At 48.1% G+C, this 20,253-nt stretch overlaps 2 protein-coding genes across 2 annotated transcripts; both read left to right on the top strand.

The window, feature by feature from the left end:
- Window positions 1-9,737: 9,737 nt before the first annotated feature.
- Window positions 9,738-10,751, top strand: APOBEC4 (apolipoprotein B mRNA editing enzyme catalytic polypeptide like 4). The gene has a single exon (XM_009560116.2). The coding sequence runs from the start codon at window positions 9,771-9,773 to the stop codon at window positions 10,740-10,742; it is 972 nt and encodes a 323-aa protein (XP_009558411.2). The 5' UTR covers window positions 9,738-9,770; the 3' UTR covers window positions 10,743-10,751.
- Window positions 10,752-12,444: 1,693 nt separating this feature from the next.
- On the top strand, window positions 12,445-17,541 carry ARPC5 (actin related protein 2/3 complex subunit 5). The gene is made up of 4 exons (XM_054073555.1): window positions 12,445-12,632; window positions 13,372-13,443; window positions 15,554-15,730; window positions 16,252-17,541. The coding sequence occupies exons 1-4, from the start codon at window positions 12,489-12,491 to the stop codon at window positions 16,312-16,314; spliced, it is 456 nt and encodes a 151-aa protein (XP_053929530.1). The 5' UTR covers window positions 12,445-12,488; the 3' UTR covers window positions 16,315-17,541.
- Window positions 17,542-20,253: the final 2,712 nt, after the last annotated feature.

Raw genomic sequence — 20,253 nt, 5'->3', positions numbered from 1 at the left:
TGACATGGATTAGAACCACACCCTGGTTAGAACCACAGCCAAATGGGCTGCTGGACCCTCAGCTTCTGGGCAGGACCTGCCCACCGATGGTGCCGTGTAATTCCATCGCCTACAGGCGAGTCTGGATTCTCCAAAGTATCTGGAACTGATCTTTTCTTTTTTTGCAGACGTGATGCTGATCAGAGGTCTTTGATCTGTTTCTATAGGGGCCAACTCTAAGGGGGATGTGAGAAGGCTACCAGTAATGTTTACATCTGGCGTATGCTACAGCACATCTGGCCTATAATGGGAACATCTGGCACGCACAAGCATCAGGGCACTGGAAGAAACTGCTGTTCTGAGGAAAGTTAGTCTTGCTGCTGACACAAAGCAGGAAAAATCTGGATTTGTTTCCTGGCTCACTCAGTAACTCACCTGCACCTTGGATTCCTCCTCTATACACTGGCCATAAAGGGTTCTGATTCCGTCACACTGAATGCTGCTGGTACGCTGCTCCATAGATTCAGCAAGCGCAGAGAAATGCAGAGTCCATTTCACATAAAAGCATTTCAAAAGTCCTGAAACAAAGGCTATAGAGCAGAACAGGGCATCAACACTTGGAAAATAATCTGTCGTCACATTCAATATAAAGAAAAAATAACGAGACACCTCCTAGAGCGTCTGAAATACCTGTACAGAAGTATCAAAACTGGGGCTTTGAGGCATTTTCAATAGAAGCAGAAGCAGGAAGCACCAGAAAGCAGACCCACGAGGTTTAGTTTGAATAGATAGCTTCAGTGTTTATCTGGTCTACATCTGCAATCTAAGCCACCACCACCAAGTATCGCACCAAGCTGAGAATCATAGAATCATAGAATCATAGAATCATTTGGGTTGGAAGAGACCTTAAAGATCATGCAGTTCCAACTCTGTGCCATGGGCAGGGACACCTCCCACTGGATCAGGTTGCTCAAAGCCCATCCAACCTGGCCTTGAACGCCTCCAGGGATGGGGCAGCCACAGCTTCCCTGGGCAACCCGTAACACAGGTGACCTCAACCAGTTTAGTCAAGAAATCACATAGGCAACAAAATGAAGTCGTGCAGTTCTGGCAGTTTAACACTGACAAAAGGGAGAAGGGAGTAGAGCAGAGAGAGGGAGGAAGCCTGCTACCCCGTAAACACGAGGCACCCCACAGCCAGCGATATTCTGATGTTTCCCTGTATATTTTCATCCCCTTTCCCCCCTCCTCACAAGCTAATCAACAGCGCAACTAACACAAGGTAGCATGAAACTCAAAGTTCCCACTCCATTCTCACCATCAACTATAGCAGGAAATGCCTCGCTCTCTCCTAAATGGTTCTGAAAAACAACGGCTTAAGTTGCACAACACACACATCGAGAAGCAGGATGCTATTTCATACTGCGATTTTCACTGGATCTAGAGATGATGAATAGAATTTGGGTAGTTTACATGAGTTTTAACCAGACTAAATAAGAGACTTAAGGGCTGTGCACAGGAACAGCGTCCGCTATTCAACTGGCAAGTGTGTAGAGCGGCCCTACGCATATCCAAGGAGCCTGGGTGAACTCCCATCACCCATACTGAATGCATCACTTTATTCAACCATGACACGAAAGAAAAAAAGTTGGCTCTTTTCTCATAAAAAAGGAAAATAGCAGAACCCCGAAATCACATCTTCTAGGCAGCTTCCCAAGCACACTTTGTTTTCATTGACTAAAATAATGCCTAACAATAGAAATTGAAAGCAGATTCTCCTACACTATAAAAAGTCTTATTCTATTAGAGCCCGGCAGATCTTAAATCACTAACACTCATCTCTGCACAGTGAAGGAACGCAGGCCGTCTAAACAGAGAAATACTAGCAACTCTTTCTCCACTCTTCTGCTGTTTCAGTGACTAGATTAGAGATGGAACTGGCCCCAAACATCAATCTGAGCCCCACCAAGCCGTTTGGAAACACGCACCGCATAGCTCTAGTGATTGATTCTCTGACTGTAACAGATAATCCCCAAAAGTCACTGAAGTGTAGAGGATGCCCAGGCTCAAAGCCCACCGTTAAAACACCCGCAGGCATCTCTGAGGATTCCCAAAGATTGCCCAATTCTAGCCTCCTCCTTCTTGCTGAGATACAGCCAGCATGTGTCAGTCTGTTTGATATGATTCGACAGGCAGCTACTTTGTAGGGGGAAGCTGATAGGTGTAATCAGCCTTTATCGCATTAGCTAATTTTGATTTGCCTGGCTTACACTGTGAAGAGAGCAGAGTCACCACTCAAACGGGGGCTATACCAGCGTAACCCCATTCATTTCAAAAGATGGGCCCTGAATTAGACAAGTGGAAGTGAGATCAGAGTTGGACCGAATACATGTACGCAGCTCAGAGTTCTTACAAGAATTAAAAAGAAAATTTCTGCCTGTCCTCTGACACTGGGGCAAGTAGTGGTAAAACTTTCTCTGGCTCCACACTTCTGGAGCTTCATTAGCTCGATGGATCTTCACTAAAGCAAACCTGTATATGCACAATGAGGCTGCAGCACATCCCATCCGAGGACAGGCTGAGAGTGTTGGGCTTGTCCTTCAGCCTGGAGAAGAGAAGGCTCCCAGGAGACCTTAGAGTGACCTTCCAGTACCTGAAGGAGCTACAGGAAAGCTGGGGAGGGGCTGTTTAAAAAGACTTGGAGTGATAGGATGAGGGGCAATGGGTATAAACTGGAGAGGGGCAGATTGAGACTGGGCATAAGGAGGAATTTCTTCACCATGAAAGTGGTGAGGCCCTGGCCCAGGTTGCCCAGGGAAGCTGTGGCTGCCCCATCCCTGGAGGTGTTCCAGGCCAGGTTGGATGGGCCTTGGGCAGCCTGAGCCAGTGGGAGGTGTCCCTGCCCATGGCAGGGCGGGTGTGGAACAGGACAATCTTTAATGTCCCTTCCAACCCAAACTACTCTATGATTCTATGAATCACTTGATCCTAGACTTCAAATTATTTTCTGAGTGGATGATTTCTAAGAACGGTTCCTTGAGTCCCAAGAATCATCTTCGCTTTCAGTGGGAAGGAGATGATGCTGCATGGCACCAGCAGCCATTCAGTAGCAGTTTTCAATCATTCTTTTGGTTGAGTTTCTTCTTCCTGCTTGTGTTTCGTGTGAATTGCAGCCAGCTTGTAGACCCGCTTCATCTTTCACTCCTGTAAAAAATGATGGTTAAAGAGGACCAAGCTCAAAAGTATCATAGCTAGATAGACAGACAGGCAGAGTTCCTTCTCTTTCCCTCTCTAAACTTAAATGTTGGTCTTTTGTATTTTATGTCTATAAAGACAGGCTCTTGGCAAACTTGCTGGCTTTTTCATAGGTCGAGAGGGAATCTGTCCAGCTGGGTGACTAACAAAGCATACAGAGACATTTAATATAGTAATATGGAAACATTTCTCTACCTAGACCACACTAGACAAAATGGCATTGGGTTTTTTTTTCAGCAACCAAAGAACAAGCAAAATCCTGTATTACTTCATCTTGAATTGTTTGCATACTTCTTGCTGTCCTGAAGTTTAGACTGGTCACCCTGCCTATGGCGTTCAAGTAGTCCTTATTTATCACTCACTTTAGAGGTTGCTTTCTGCTGTGGGATACACCTGCATTTCAGTGCAGCAGTTTGCAGTATCTACCTCGTGCCTCCAACGTGAGTAATGAGGAGACAGTTCAACTTAAAAGTTGAATGGGAGCAATACTCTGTTTAAGAGCCATCGGGAGGAGAGAACTCCCATGACAGGAAGAGATAACTAGGAAGAGTGTAGGAAAGCTGCAGAAAGGAAGAGAGAGATCTCAGGAGGAGGATGAATGTGAGTCACTGATTTACCCAAATAGATGTGACAGAGTGTATCTCAAAGTTACGTAAAGGCCATGAAGTACAAAGGAAGAATTCTGGCTTTTCCCACTCTGTGGCACTTACAGCTTCTTCTCAACTCAGCAGTTTCCTGCTTTATTCAAGATGGACAATATTCTGAAGCCAGCAAGCATGTGTCTTTCATTTTCTCTGGTTTTACTTCTGCCCAATCCAGGCAGTTATAATTTTCTTTTAAATAGCGTCCTTGTCTTCTCTTCAGTATTGATTGGAAACAATCTGACAGAGTTTTTGATCAGTTAACAATGAAATATATTTCTTCATTTGTACGATCTAGATCTTTTCTAAGCCCGTGAATGTACCAAACAAGGCCACACTTTTCCATATGCAAGCACAAGAGTAACTACCGTGACACACAGATTATATACAAAAATTGGCAAACCACTAACCAACCTTCCAGCAATTCATCCTTACACAACAACTGGGAAAACAACCAACCAACCAACCCCCTAAAGCCAAACAAACACCACTATCAACACTCTGAGTTCCTACTAACATCTGGAAAACCAACAGATAGAGATGGAAGAAAATATCCCCACTAAGGCAAATTTGTTAGCTCACCTGCTACCTGCTCCGTTAGCTGGTCAGGACTGGCCAGCGTTGAAACTTGTTGGAGTCAACCCTCTTTCCTGCCCAGCCAACAGAGAGCCGAGAGGCTGCTACAGAGAGGAACAGTTCAGAGCTGGCGTTTGGGGTGAGATTATAAGTAATGTCAAAAAAAAAACCCAAACCAGCAGTAATTTTCTGGTAGGGATAAATGAGACCCTGTAGAACCATACAGACCTCAGGAGGCCTGCTGCCCATCAAACACAGTTTCATATTGAGTTCTCCGAGATGACAGATGCTCAGCATCTAATTTTTGTGGTCAGCATTAGCTCATCTACATAGCAACACAAAGGGAGCAGAAGGCAGGCTGCTGGGCTTTACGCTGTTTGCTATCAGAGGCATCATCAGTTTATCAAGGAATGAAAGACTTAAAACTAACCTAACTTTGTGGGTTTAAATTCCAGTCTGAATAGACAGATGAAGGGAAAAGTATTTATTTTTAGACATAAAGACAGAGAAAGGAAAGCAAACAAAATAAGGTAGCAGAGCCCTGGCAAACTCTCTGGAGACAAGGGGATGAAATCACGTTGCGGCTGGACAAGACAGGGGAAGAAATTCTGGTGGAACAGTTTTGCGAAGGTTTGACTTTCACATGAGCTCGAACAGGAAACATTCCAAACTCGGGACTTAAATCCTCGCTAATCTTTATGGCCCAGTGGCAGAATGCAAAATAGCAGGGCTGCGCTCCGGAGCTGTGGAGCCAGCGTTTCTGCAGTCCTACATAACCCAAACTCACGTGTTTAATGAACTTGAGACTGCTGAGCGTGGTGGTGAGTTATGCCACAAGAGCTCAGGTTCCAGCTGCCCGTGGGATGTTTTTGTTCGCAGTTGTGGATGGCAGTCGGCTTCTTCCTCTGCTTCTTACATTTCAAACCTCCAGACTGCGCAAGGCCACCGAGTCGCTGACTGTTGGAGGACCATGTGACCCCTCTGTACTTTGAACTCCGATAAACTTCTTACTGAATGAAGTCATGTGTAAAATGCCTTCCAACAGAGATTATTTTGAACCAAGTCGGACTAAGAAACGCAACAGAATCTCAAACACTAGTATTTCAGCAGCAAAATAAGGAATCATTCTTGTACCAAGTGCAGCGCTTGGTGTGGGAAGCACCAGATCGCCTCATGCAAACAGAACTGCACTTGAAGGAGACTATGGAAGAAGGTCACGTTTTGGTTCGGGGAATAAAAAAATCATCATACTTACGTGTAATCACATGTCAGAAAAAATAGCTTTTGCCTAATCAATACATGTAGCTTTGCTTCCTAAAGACACCTTCATAAATCATAGAATCACAGAATCATAGAATCATGGAATAGTTTGGGTTGTCTAAAGGCCTTAAGGGCCTTAAAACCCATCCAGTTCCACCCCCTGCCATGGGCAGGGACACCTCCCACTGGATCAGGGGCTCCGAGCCCCATCCAACCTGGCCTTGAACACCTCCAGGGATGGGGCAGCCACAGCTTCCCTGGGCAACCTGGGCCAGGACCTCACCACCCTCATGGAGAAGAAATTCCTCCTTCTGTCCAGTCTAAATCTGCCCCTCTCCAGTTTATCCCCATTGCCCCTCATCCTATCACTCCAAGCCTTTGTGAACAGCCCCTCTCCAGCTTTCCTGTAGCCCCTTCAGGTACTGGAAGGTCGCTCTAAGGTCTCCTTGAAGCCTTCTCTTCTCCAGGCTGAACAACCCCAACTCTCTCAGCCCGTCCTCGTGTGGGAGGTGCTCCAGCCCTCAGATCATCTTTGTAGCCTTCTCGGGATCCAAGCACAAGCAGCCCAAGGTGAAATCAGTAAAACCAGTATCAGGTCCAAACTGGCCACGCTGGGACGGATCAGAATTTCTGTCTGCTTTACAGCCTGAAGAGATACTAGGTTTTAGCTAATATTTAGAGTTAAAAAATCCACAGCCCTGATCGTTATCCTTTTTTTCCCCTAGAAGCAGAACGTATGGCTTGTATCCTGGCTAACTTCCAACCTGACTAACTGTGCACTGACCACATTAAGTTTCCCCTGCGGTTTTAACTGGGTAAAGCATTCCTCTGCAGCTCCTCCTGTGAACATTTATACCTTGGTATGGAGCACTACTAATCAGCTCCTGCCCTCTGCCCCAAAGATGGTGCATTTTAGTCATAAGTGAAACAATTTCTTAAAATAATAATTATACCCTGTGCCCTCCTAATATAGGTGGGAGGGACAGGGATATAACTGCCCCATCCCTGGAGGTGTTCCAGGCCAGGTTGGATGGGCCTTGGGCAGCCTGAGCCAGTGGGAGATGTCCCTGCCCATGGAAGGGGTTGGAAATGGATCATCTTTAAGGTCCCTTCCAACCCAAACTATTCTGATTCTACAGTTTTAAGATTATAATTATTAGATAATCTTCTACATCAGGATTATGTTCTCATGCAGTGAAATCGGTAGATGAAGATTGTATTTTTCCAAACAACTTCAAGGGTTAAAAGACCCTCCCTTGGGTCCACACAACATATTTTAACTCAGCATTTCTCCTGAGGATTGGGAACAGCCCATGAGCTCACGAAGGGCTGTACATTGAAAAAGATTAATATTACAGAAGATGTGCTCTTTCTGCTCAAAAGCCATGGGACAACCAGACAATGCAAAAGAACAGATTGCAAAAGAACTGTTTTGATTGGTGTGGTGCATTGGAAGGATAAAGAGAATGAAGCAGAATGAGGTCTACCAAACACCATAGTCCACTACGTGTCTGGAAGACCTCAAAGCACTTCACAGCTGCTTAGAGCCAGTAGGAGGTACAGGAGACAAGCATTAGGAGAACCACCTTATAACCAACAACAGAACCCATCTCGGTACCTGATCAGGTAAAATTCTTCCTCCTCCACAACTAGGGCTGCAAACACTGAAGATGGAAATTACCAAAAGGGAGAAGTTGCTTTCATAGAATCATAGAATGGTTTGGTTTGGAAGGGACCTTAAAAATCATCCAGTTCCAAACCCCTGCCATGGGCAGAGACACCTTTGAGTGCCTTAATTTTTTATTTCCCTGAAACCACCTGAATTCCAAATTTCAGACTTACAAAACCTACTGCCTTCAGCTAACTACTAACTTCTGCAGCGTTTCCTACATCTGCAGATGCATTGGGATGGCTGTGACACACGACTGCACCCTGAGCTCAAGCCACTGCCTCCATCAAGCAGCAGAAAATGGGAATTCATCTCTGATGTGCAACATTGCCATCACGCGGTCAGCCCTACTCCGCAAACGTACCAGCAGCGACACAGAATGGGAAACTTGCCCTTATTTAGAGCCTTTTATATTGTCTTAAATAACATTGGCAACCTACAGGAGAAGTGGGGAGGCGCGCTAACCGTCCCATAACATCCCTCTACAAAGAAAAACACTCCATTCTTCAGCCCTGTTCTTTCTACGTTAGGTAGCAAATGCATTTTCCATTTTCTGAGACACATCACTGTCATGATAAGGTTGGAAAGCACACCATACACTACAACAGAACACCCAAAACATACAGAAACATAAAAAAATGACAAACGAAGCACTCTTGATGTCAGGAAGCCAATCTTTAGAAGTAATCTCAACGAGAACAGCACAATGGCCTGGATCAGGAAAGAGCTCTAACACAGGAAAATACATGGAAGTTGGCATAGAGTCAGGAGAGGGAAACAAAGCAAATTAATCAAACCAGTAATTTAAGAAGAAATTGAAATACTGACAGTCAGAGGGCAAAACAATGTGGAATGCAGAAGCGAGCTGTAAAAAAAATGCAGATGGGAAAATTGCACATAGTCACAGAAGCAGTAACAATTAAAGTGGATCCAGTGGTGATGAGGGGCTCAAGTAGAGCAGCAGTAAAGAAAAATAATTACCTGATTCAGCGCTGGAGCCAAAAGTTGTTCATCTGTGCAAAACTTGTGGTTGCACTCATCTGGAACCCTGCCCAAGCAAAGCAGGCACGATTTAGTTCACTCACAAAACGGCCCTGTGCTCGCTGGAATTGCAGCTTCAGTGATGGACACACACAAACTGCTTAAAATGGGACAACCTTGTCGCTTGCAAACCAGAGCAGAAGCACGACAGGAGCATTCTGCCCAGCTGGCACCACAGACAGGTACGCGTAGAAGGAACAACCACCTGGAAACAAACTCAGTGTCATACTTCTACAAAGGCTTGTGGTGATAGGACGAGAGGCAATGGGGATAAACTGGAGAGGGGCAGATTTACACTGGACATAAGGAGGAACATCTTCACCATGAGGGTGGTGAGGCCCTGGCCCAGGTTGCCCAGGGAAGCTGTGGCTGCCCCATCCCTGGAGGTGTTCCAGGCCAGGTTGGATGGGCCTTGGGCAGCCTGAGCCAGTGGGAGGTGTCCCTGCCCATGGCAGGGGGGTTGGAACTCGATGATCTTTAAGGTCCCTTCCAACCCAAACCATTCTATGATTGTATGATTCTATTTGTTAGGACAATATCTATTTTTCAGCCATAGAAACTTATCAAAACAGCATTAAAGAAACAAAGGACTCTTAAGACAGTAAAGAGCTGTTGGCAGGCAAAGAACGGACGCTTAACTACCGCAGGTGGCTGACGGTAGAAAAGAAAATCCTGTTTGTGTCCTCGTCTCCAGGCACTCGGCACCTGTAAACACCTAAAGGAGTTACCATTACAGCTGGGGCAAAGGTACGCACTTGGAAAGAGCCTTCTACAGCTAAAACTGGGGAGGCAATTGTGACTTTCTCCTTCACCACCTGATTTTGAAGAGAGCTTGCCATATTCGCTGAAGTAGAAACTCTGAACCAATCCTAAAAAGCCACTGAAAGAAATCAGAGAAATACTTACTGTCACCCTGAGCTGAAGCTGCTGAGATGGTAATTATTCCTTTTATTGTTGGTGTTTATTTGTTTGTTTTGCCAGATTGTGTAAGGCTCATCTGCTAATAAGTTCCTGAGAAGCGTGGCTGGTTCTATGACGCAGGTTCTCCTGTCTAGGGGAGGAGGGGAGAAGCCAAACAATTATTTGTGACTAATATTTTTAGCAAATAGGCTAATGTGTGAAAACTAGAAATGCTCCCAGTCTGCAAGAGCATTTTGTTCTCTGTGTTATCGACCAAGTTCCTATGCCCTGTTATAAGTTCGGGGTGCATTTTTTAAGGGACTGACCCCCATTGGTTTTGCAGATGACATGCAAACCAAATTAAAGGGTTAAACTGAAATATTACTTCCCTTTTTCTCTCAGGACTGGCCGCTATACGGCATGTAGACAGGGAGATTTCTCAACAGAACATGAATCCAGGAGAGAAACCTATTTTCCAGGAATTTCTGACAAATCAAGGGACTGTGGTAAAGCCTTATTACTGGCAGAGCCAGAACCGCATCTGTCCTAAGTGTCCCTACCACATAAGGACTGGTGAAGAAGCAAGAGTCCCTTACGCAGAAGTTCGCGGGGTCTTTGGCTTCCCAAACAGATCGACAGCAACTCTCCAGGACAAACACCTTCTCTTCTATGAACTGAGGAGCTTCTCAGGCAGAATAGTCCAAAAAGGCCACGCTACAAACTGTGCTGACCAAGACAAGCATCCCGAATCGATGCTGTTCGAGGCGGGCGGTTATCTGGACGCAGTCGCGCGTACCTGTGAAAACATCAGATGCATCATCCTCTATTCAAGTTACTCTCCTTGTAACGAGGTTCCCCACTGCTGCGTAAGTAAAATCTACAACTTCTCGCTGAAGTACCCAGAAATCACGCTCTGCATCTATTTCTCTCAGCTCTATCACACCCAGGCTGGTTGCCCCAGTGCGGCGTGGAACCGCGAAGCTCTGCGGAGCCTCTGGAGCCTTTGGCCTCGGGTGACTCTGCAGAGACCGCCTGGGGAGCTGTGGCCTTCCCTCCTCTGCCCTTTTGTGTGTGGCATCCCAGGGTCAACCCTTTCGCACCCAACTCCACCGCTGAGAACCTCAGCAGAGGGACAAAATCCACAGCGAATTAATGACTTACAAGGAATGAAACCGCGTTTTAGGAAAGCCTTTCCACAAGCAACCCCGGGAAAGCCTGCGGTAGAACAGAACTCAAAGGCCTTTTCTTCTCCTAGCGCAGCGTCCCAACAGCCTTCTCAAGTGCCCAAAGGCAGTCTGCTTCCTCTGATGTCCGAAAGCCGCTTGGTGCTTCTCCCAGGCAAGTTTCTGCCCTTTCAGAAGGAACATCTGTCCCCCAGGCCTAAAAATATCGTAAGGCATCTAAAAATGCCAAACGAATAACTCAATGAAACTCATGATTCTGAAGGGTTTCCAAGCAGCAGACAGCTACTCTTGACGATGAGACAAATGGAACTGCTTTCAGGCTGCAAAACTGAGACTGCAGGGGTGAAAAAAGCCAACAATGAAAAGTCACCTCCTACAAAAGTTAACCAGCAGAATAGCTGTGGATCTGAAATAACTGATTATTCCTGTTTGGACCAATCTTAGGGTTTCCTGTACAAATAAATTCCCATTTGGACCATTCCTAAGGATTCCTGTACAAATAAATTCCATTTTAGACCAGTCCTAGGGATTCCTGTGCAAACAAATTCCCGTTCAGACCAATCATAGGGATTTCTGTATAAATAAATTTCTTTTTTGGATGAATCATGGGGATGCTTATACAAATAAAATCCTTTTTGAACCAATCCTAGGGATTCCTGTACAAACAAATTCCTTTTTGGACCAATCCTAGGGATGCCTGTAAAACTAAACTCCATTTGAACCAATCTTAGGGATCACAGTACAAATAAACTCACGTTTGGGCCATTCCTAGGGATTGCTGTACAAGTAAATTCCATTTTAGACCAGTCCTAGGGATTCCTGCGCAAACAAATTCCCGTTCAGACCAATCATAGGGATTTCTGTACAAATAAATTTCTTTTTCGGACGAATCATAGGGATGCTTATACAAATAAATTCCTTTCTGGACCAATCCTAGGGATGCCTGTAAAACTAAACTCCTGTTTGAACCAATCTTAGGGATCACTGTACAAATAAACTCACGTTTGGGCCATTCCAAGAGATTCCTGTACAGCTAAACTCCCATTTTGACCTATCCGAGGGATTCCTGTACAAACAAATTCCACTTTAGACCATTCCTAGTGATTCCTGCACGAACAAACTCCATTCTGGACCATTTCTAGGGATACCTGTACAAATAAGCTTCCATTTGGACCAATCCTAGGGATGCCTGTAAAAAAAGATTCCCAGTTGGACCAATCCTAGGGATGCTTACACAAATAAATTCCTGTTTGGACCATTTTTAAGGACTCCTGTACAAATAAATTCCTTTTTAGACCGTTTCTAGGGATTCCTATACAAATAAATTCCTTTTGGGACAAACCTTAGAAATGCTTGTAGGAATAAATTCCCATTTGGGCCAATTGGAGGGCTTCCTGCACAACCAACCCCCCCTTTCCCGGCCCGTGCCCGGCCGAGGAGGGGCCCTGGCAGGGCGCGGGGAGCGGAACCCCTACCGGGACTGACGGCCACAGACACGGGCGCCACACGCGGCAACCGCCCCCGCGCCGCGCGCGCCCCCTGCCGGCAGGAGGTCACGCCCGCCCCGCGGCTCCGGCACCTCCCACTGGGCAGGGCGCGAGGTGGCGAGGCCACGCCCACCCAGCGGCTCCGGCACCTCCCATTGGGCGGTGCGCTAGACAACGAGGCCACGCCCCGTCCTACTCACACCCCGGCAGAGAGGCCCCGCCCACCTAAGGGGCGCGGCCCCGCTCAAGCGCAGCTATGGCGGCGCATAGGCCACGCCCCCTCGGGTGGGGCGGGGAGGCGTGGCATCGCAGCAGCCCGGAAGCCATCGCGGCGCGTAGCCACGCCCCGACGCACCCTATTACTCCTCCCCGAGGGGGGCGTGGCTTCACCCCAGCCGCTCTCGGTGCGCGAGGCCACGCCCCCACGGGTGGGGGAGGTGGCGTGAGGCCCCGCCCCCTTCTCCGCCGCGCCCCGCCCCCACGGCAGGCGGCGGCCATGGCGAAGCACGCGGGGGCTTCAGCGCGGTTCCGGCGAGTGGATGTGGATGAGTACGACGAGAACAAGTTCGTGGACGAGGAGGAAGGGGGAGACGGGCAGGCGGGGCCCGATGAGGGAGAGGTCGATTCGTGCCTGCGACAATATCCTTCCGCCGGGCGGGGGAAGAAGGGCCGGGGCGGGGGGGGGGGGGGAAGGTGAGGGGGGAAAGGGGCTCGGGCTGAGGGGGAAAAGGGCCTCGGGGTGACAGAGGGCTCAGAGTGACAGGAGGAAGGAGCTCGGGGTGATGAAGGGGCTCAGGGTGACAGGAGGGGCTCGGGGTGGCAGAGGGAAAAGGGGTCTGGGTGACGGGGGAAGGGGCTCGGGGTGACAGAGGGAAAAGGGGTGACAAAGGAGGGGCTCGGGGTGATGGAGGGGCTTCGGGTGACAGGAAGGGTCTCAGGGTGACAGGGGAGGAAGGAGCTAAGGGTGAGAAAGGGAAAGGGGGTCTGGGTGACAGGGGGAAGGAGCTCGAGGTGACAGGAGGAAGGGGCTCAGGGGTGACAAGCAGGGGCTCGGGGTGATGAAGGGGCTTCGGGTGACAGGAAGGGTCTCAGGGTGACAGGGGAGGAAGGAGCTAAGGGTGAAAAAGAGAAAGGGGGTCTGGGTGACACGGGGAAGGAGCTCGAGGTGACAGGAGGAAAGGGCTCAGGGGTGACAAGCAGGGGCTCAGGGTGATGAAGGGGCTTCGGGTGACAGAGGAGGGGCTCGGGGCTGATGGGAGAAAGAGAACGAACCTTCAGAATGTTCGGTCATTGACAAGCCAGCTGTGAGCACCACTGCCCTGGAGCTGGTTCTGTTGCTTTCCGAGAACCCCGTCTCTGGTCCTTAACCGTCTGGCACAGGGAACATGATGGCTGCACTCCAGGCGGCTCTGAAGAACCCTCCTATCAACACAAAGAACCAGGCAGTGAAGGTGAAATAATAACTCATTCGGGGGTTACTCCTTAAAAATCCTTTCCCCGTTCTATAACCCCTGCCCCACACCAACCCTGTCAGATGTGCGTTGAGGACACCAAGGAAGCTGGGTTTAGGGCATTCCCTGATTGTCAAAACATCCACGACTGCTGTTTTTTTTAATTTTGTTTGAAATACCATAGCTGGGATGTCATCTGTTCACATACCATCAGCTAGGTGCTCGTGTGGGTTTTGTGTGGTCTCCTCCTTGCGCTGGTTTTATGTTCTGTGCCCTGGCCGACTCCACACCTCGCCCGTGCCTGGTCCACACCTGGTAGCAGCACAGGGATGTTGTCAGCACGGAAGGATTGAGGAACCACAACTGCGGTCGTCACCTCTGACTAATGAAACTCTGCAAGCACAGCCAGACCGTGAACCTACAAAAAAGGAAGAGCTGATGCTTATTGCATCCAATCACAATGAAGCTGTTAGAACCTCGGAAACGACAAGCCCTCCCCCTGTGACAGAACAGAGGAACCCGCTCTCTGCCTGTATTTCTGAATCTCCCCAGAATAAACCTTAATTGCTCATGATTGCAGCAATGAGAGGAGGAAGAGGCGGATAAGACACTGAAACGCCCAGATGGTGAGCGCCTGTGGGGGTTGGTTCTCCCTGTTTGAGGAGAATCCCACAGGCACATTTCCGTGCTGCTCACCAGGATGGATTTTTTTCACCTTGCCCAGCCCTTTCCTGCAGGTTTCATGGGGTTTTGAGAACCAGCTGTTTGTTACAGATTGTGCTGTATGAAAGACTAAACAGCTTTCACCTCACATTAATGACTTGTTTCTGTTCGGTCTGTATGGATGTGCTTAAGAATATTCTGTGAAGGCAATGGGATTGAAGAGAGCAGTGTGGCTGAATTTTAATATTTTGCTTCATTTTTCATTGATCTCTTGGAACTCCTGTGGTTTTACTTCCAATTCTTCATGTGAGATCTTGCTGAGCCCAGCGGCTGTGGGATATTGCATCGAACAAGGAAACCAACATCCACAATTTCTGAAGGGAGCTGCTTGAAGTATTTGTACAATGGAATTATTCAAAAGTCCAACAAACCTAAGACCTTATTGTTTCATCCTCCCTCAGTGAGGGAGGAACAGGAAGAGCTGCTTTTTGCTGATTACGTGGTTAATCTGCCACTGTAATCACGCCACACGCATTCCTGCGCCTGAAATGACATCCAGATCAACTTGCAAATGGTTATTAATGCAAAATATTAATGCTGCCAGCTTGCATCCTGCGTGCCTGGGACAGAGTTGCCTGTATTGAAAATGTGTGGCTTCCAGAGTCACCTCTTCCAGGCTGGCTGATCGCATTTCCATGGAATATAATAGTTGTATCTCCTTAAATGGTACAAAGGCCTGGAAAAGGCTCTGGTCACAGGGGAGTCCGGTCAAATGTTTAATTCTTATAATTCTCTTGAAACTTGCCAGACCTTGAGTTTCGATAGGAAAATTTAGTATTTGTGACCTCATTTAACCAGTGGAGAACTGTGAACACGAGCAGAGAGGCAGAAAACCTAAACCAGGACAAATGCGTTAAACTCTCCTAACGCTGTTTATCATTGGGAGGATGTATTTGTTATTGTAGAATCATAGAATCACAGAATGGTGTTGGTTGGAAAAGGTGTTTAAGATCGAGTCCAGCCATCGCTCCAGCCCTGCTAAGCCCACCAGTAGACCATGTCCCTAAATACGACATCTACTCATCTTTTAAATACCTCCAGGGATAGTGACTCAACCCCTTCTCTGGGCATCCAGTTCCTATGCTTGACAATCCTTTCAGTAGAGAAATTCTCTTAATATCCAACCTGAATCCCCTGGCACATCTTGAGGCCATTTCCCTTTGTCCTGTTACTGGCTACCAGGGAGAAGAAAGCAACCCCCACTTCACTACAACCTCATTTTATCCTTCTATAGCAAGCTTTGTGCACAAACTGCCCTATTCAGATCGGTTTTATAATTGTAAAAGAGGAAAAAAATATCTAGTTCTCTTTATTGAAGAGATGAGTAGTGTTTGGATGCACCTTATGTGAGAGTGAATGTCCCTGTGCTTTCCTTATTTATTGACAGGATCGCGCAGAAAGTATTGTCCTGAAGGTCCTCATCTCTTTCAAAGCCAACGACATTGAGAAGGCGGTGCAGTCACTGGACAAGAACGGTGTCGACCTGCTGATGAAATACATCTACAAAGGCTTTGAAAGTCCCTCGGATAACAGCAGTGCTGTGCTGCTCCAGTGGCACGAGAAGGTGCGTTTGCAGGGTCTGCTGTCGCGGGGGTGGGTGGTGGTGGCAGGTTCCTGGGGCCAAGCACCTTCACCAAGCCAGTGAGAACACCTTTCTCGCTGCTAAAGCTGAAATGCCATGAGGAGGGGGTGGTTCCACGAGCTGACAGTGGAGTTATGTTATGTGCATACTTCTTCCCATCCCTCAGGTAAAGATTCTACAGTTCAAATTCGTTTTCGTGTTAGACTGAGGCAAACAGAATTGTTCAATCCAGTAATTCAAGCAGATGGAAGTAGAATTTCCTTCCTAGAGGGAAGCAAAATTTGCAGCTTGGTTCTGCAGGCAAATAAAAGCTTGTTAAATAACTGCCTTCAAAGCAAATGCGATCACCCTCTCCTGGCATCCTGAGGGGGACTGTTTTTGGTTTATTGTAAAAGGTGGAGAGCTGTTCGTTCGAAATACAGTCGGGAAGCCTTTCTGATCAGCAGTCATTTGAGACTGTACCTCCCTTGACCCGGTATTAATTGCCGTGTTTCTCTTCTCAGGCCCTGGCTGCTGGCGGAGTAGGGTCCATCGTCCGCGTTTTGACTGCCAGGAAGACGGTTTAAATCCAGCAGCGAGTGGTTGTCTGCCATCCACGGCGTGGGAAATGCTGGTACAAAACCTGACCGACCAAATGCCATCGCTGTCCCGCGGGCAGCACCTGTCTCTCGAGCTTGCCTTCTTCCTGCTTCTTGCATACCTGACAAATAACGCATATCGTGATCTCTCTTTTTTTTTTTTGTTAAATTCTGGAGAATTATGAAGGTGCAATTTTATTTCTAACAGGAATATTTGGTACTCGCGAACATTTCAGTGACATGTATAGCAACATACACGACTTTGTGTTTAGGGTGTATAATTAGTATTATAATAAGCATTTGTGTATAATTATCACAAATTTGGACCTGACTTTCCAAGCAAATGCTGAGGGACGTAGGGGAACATCTTAATTCTTTTTGCTAGCCAAACAGTGTTTTGATGCAAGATCTGTCTTTGCAAAGCGGGGCAGCTATTAATGCACATAACTGGACCACGTTTCCTTTGGTCAGCCTCAACCCACACCCGTGAATTGGACACAAAGCAAGGGCTCCCTTCCAACTTCGATTATCATTCCAGACTATTTTCCTTAAACTCACACCTCGCGGCCTGTTCCGGTTCCTTGTGAGCAGTCAAATGCAGGGCCCGCAGTGGGAAAGTCACAACGGGATGAAGTTGTCCGTCATGCAGTTTGGATGGTAGAATTAAAAAGGTTGATGGTCCATTTATGCCGGAGCCCAGCGCAGTGAACTCTTTTTATTTTGAGGAGCAAAGACCCTGCAAGGAAGAAGAAAAAGCAGCTTTCACACACCAAATCATCTTTCAGCAACTTGAAAGTGATTTGATTTTGTCAACCACAACAAAGTGGCTGCCTGGGGTAACCTGGGAGGTGCACACTGGTGTCCACACCAGCCTTGCAAAGCTCCCCTGTTTTGTTTTCTAGATGTACAGGGTCTTAAGAGGATACCAGACAGTCGCACCGTGCCACAGTGTGTTAGCTAGTGGGCAAATCGGCTTCCAAAATAAAGAGGAGTATTTTAAAAAGAATTAAGAAAGCCCAGGGCATCCCAGGCCACAGATCATTGTTGAAGGTTTAGGGCCAGGACTGAAATAGATGTGGTTTACATTCACCATTTTACTGCGGTTCAGTTGTGTAAAACTGTTGGGGAACTCGTGAAATCTTTGCTGTTTTTTGATATCCGCTTTTTTTTGTAATAATAATCCAGACCAGACAATAAATTGTCACTGAATATTTACTCGGTGTCTGAAATGCCTTGAAGGTAATGGTTTTCAGCAGGCTGCTACTCTAGGACAGGCAAGAGTAGAAAAGTGAGCCCTAAAACCTCTCCCCTCGGTTGTTTTTCCTGATAAGCTTCCTTTCTAGAGGTTGGTTGTACCTGTGTGTGATGGCAACACAAGTGCAGCTTCATCCAGTGAACTCTGAGACTATTTTGGTGAGACATTTAAACAAGAGTTGGGGTTGTTCATCCTGGAGAAGAGAAGGCTCTGAGGAGACCTTAGGGTGACCTTCCAGTACCTGAAGGAGCTACAAGAAACCTGGGGAGGGGCTGTGCATAAAGGCTTGTGGGGACAGGACGAGTGGCAGTGGGGACAAACTGGAGAGGGACAGATTGAGACTGGACATAGGGAGGAATTTCTTCACCATGAGAGTGGTGAGGCTCTGGCCCAGGTTGCCCAGGGAAGCTGTGGCTGCCCCATCCCTGGAGGTGTTCCAGGCCAGGTTGGATGGGGCTTGGAGCCCCTGATCCAGTGGGAGGTGTCCCTGCCCATGGCACGGGGGTTGGAACTGGATGGGCTTTAAGGTCCCTTCCAACCCAAACCATTCTATGATTCTGAAAAGTGTTCCAAACCAGGACCACTGGAGATGTCCCTGACTACACCGAAATTGTAGCCAGAGGGCGAGAGCCTCACGACCATTAATGTTCCATGCTCTCTCAAGAACAAAAGCAGCAAAAGGGTAATGGCCTAGCAAGGTGGTTGTGCGGAGCAGCACTCCTGATTTCCTGGCTGGGCTTTTGTTTGTCTCTCTGTCACCCCCCAGCTCCAAGACATCGCTCCATTGTGGACACGGGCATCACCCTCGTGTCACGGCTGGGGCAGCAGAACCCTCTCGCCCCACCGCTTGCCCATGGGGCAGCCAAGGGCCAGAGCGCCCAGTGCCTCAACGCAGGGAGGAACTGGTGTGGTTACCCCTCAGCTGTCCGGTGCCCTCCCTGCCTTCCTTCCTAGGATGGTTTTTCTTGCTAAACTTCCAAACATAGACACAATGCAAAGCGGAAGAAATGGCCTGGCTGCAAAGGCCGGAGAAAACATCCAGGTTTCAACCACACTTACGTACAGAAGCTTCATCCTCCTGGCCACGCGGAGCGATGGCTCTGTCCTTACAGCTCTCCCAGGACTCCGTTTGGCTTCTCCATTTCCTTCCGCTCGTCCAAATTCCATTAAGACATCACGCAGTCCTCACTGAGGAAAAATAATGAAAAGCTGTAACCCCAGAGAAGTGAAAAATCTTTTCCAGAACCAATGTCAAAGCAGGTCAAGCTACCTCTAGGGGGCATTAGATAAACAAAGGCAACAAACAGTAATCTGGACTTAAAAAGTGTGTCCTAGCCACAGAAGAACTTTGGGAAGTCTTGTATCCAACATGTGGAAGAGGAGAGAGAGAGCCCACGTACAGGGAGCTGTTAGCTACCTCAAAGGAGGTTGTAGTGAGGTGGGTGCTGGTCTCTTCTCTGAAGTAAGAAGTGATAGGATGAGAGGAAACGGCCTGAAGTTGCACCAGGGAAGGCTTAGGTTGGATATCAGGAAAAATTTCTTCCCCAGAAGGGCTGTCAAGCCCTGTCAGAGGCTGCCCAGGGCAGCGGTGGAGTCCCCATCCCTGGAGGGGTTTAAAAGATGGATAGATGTGGCGCTTAGGGACAGGGTTCCGTGGTGAATTTGGCAGTGTGAGGTTCACAGTTGGACTGTTGAGGGGGCAGTAGTGCAGGACTGCAGAAAGGCGCCTCCTCTGTTAACTGCCTGACGGGAAAGTAGAAAGTAAATTTTCTTTTGAAATGGGATTTATCTCTTTCCTCCAAATCCTGCCTCTCTCGATTGCGTGAACTGTACGAACAGTACAGCTGGGAGCGAGCCCCCGTCGTGCCAAGCAGTGACCTGTGTCTGGATGCTGCGTTCCCCTCACGTGGGGGTCGACACCAGCTGAGCGAGTGTGGAGCAGCGTTACATCCTCAGGCCCCAGCTCTGCAGGACGAGGCATGCGCTCCCGCTGCCAAAGTGAAGCCCGAACCAGGTGTCCTGGCAGGGGGACAGTGCTGCCAGCACAGCCAAAATCCACCGGCACGATGGTAGCGAGACCTCCCACAGCCCAGAAGACGGAGAAGAGCTCACCACAGGAGTCAGCTTGCCGTGGCCAGGGCTGGTGGAGGCTGTCCTCAGCTCCTGGCTCCCAACCCTACTCGTCCCCACGCACCTCAGCAGAGCTGGTGTTTAATCCTTTGAGGAGCAAGGCACAACAGGTTTCTAAGAGGAAAATGAAGGAAGATGGGAAGGGGAAAAAAAAAATCCCTAATTTCATTTCATTTTGCAAATGACATTTCCCTTCCTATTATGAGGAGACCTTCAGTGCTAAGTCCTGCAAGTACAGATTGGACCTGCTGGAAGGGAGACAGCATTTGCAGAGCTCTGCTAGGAGGTCTCAGCCCTTCTGGAGGCCACTTCAAACCTCCCATCAGTGCCTTCAGCTTTGGCCAGAGCATGGGGCAACAGCACCTTATCGGTCACATCCTGCTCTTGGATCAGCCATAGGAAACTGCTGTCCTCCCGCTGCTGCAGCTCCGAGTCATCCATCGCTTGGCCGAGGAGCCCCTGCGGGCTCCTGCCTCGCTCCCTGCTACTGTTTAGGAATTGAGCCAAAAAACTCAGGTTCTGTGCAGGGAGAGCTCAGCCCT

Source organism: Cuculus canorus, chromosome 8 (assembly GCF_017976375.1).
Source record: "Cuculus canorus isolate bCucCan1 chromosome 8, bCucCan1.pri, whole genome shotgun sequence".
NCBI classification, from domain to species: domain Eukaryota; kingdom Metazoa; phylum Chordata; class Aves; order Cuculiformes; family Cuculidae; genus Cuculus; species Cuculus canorus.
The sequence above is the reverse complement of the archived record's forward strand: the minus strand, read 5'-3'. Positions and strand labels throughout refer to the sequence as shown.

What these genes read in the sequence shown, in the direction of transcription:
- ARPC5 (XM_054073555.1), top strand. Translation starts at nt 12,489, where the DNA reads ATGGCGAAGCACGCGGGGGCTTCAGCGCGGTTCCGGCGAGTGGATGTG. An exon ending in TCGATTCGTGCCTGCGACAA is followed by an intron (nt 12,633 to 13,371) that starts TATCCTTCCGCC and finishes CCGTCTGGCACA; the next exon opens with GGGAACATGATGGCTGCACT. An exon ending in TGCTCCAGTGGCACGAGAAG is followed by an intron (nt 15,731 to 16,251) that starts GTGCGTTTGCAG and finishes TTCTCTTCTCAG; the next exon opens with GCCCTGGCTGCTGGCGGAGT.
- APOBEC4 (XM_009560116.2), top strand. Translation starts at nt 9,771, where the DNA reads ATGAATCCAGGAGAGAAACCTATTTTCCAGGAATTTCTGACAAATCAA.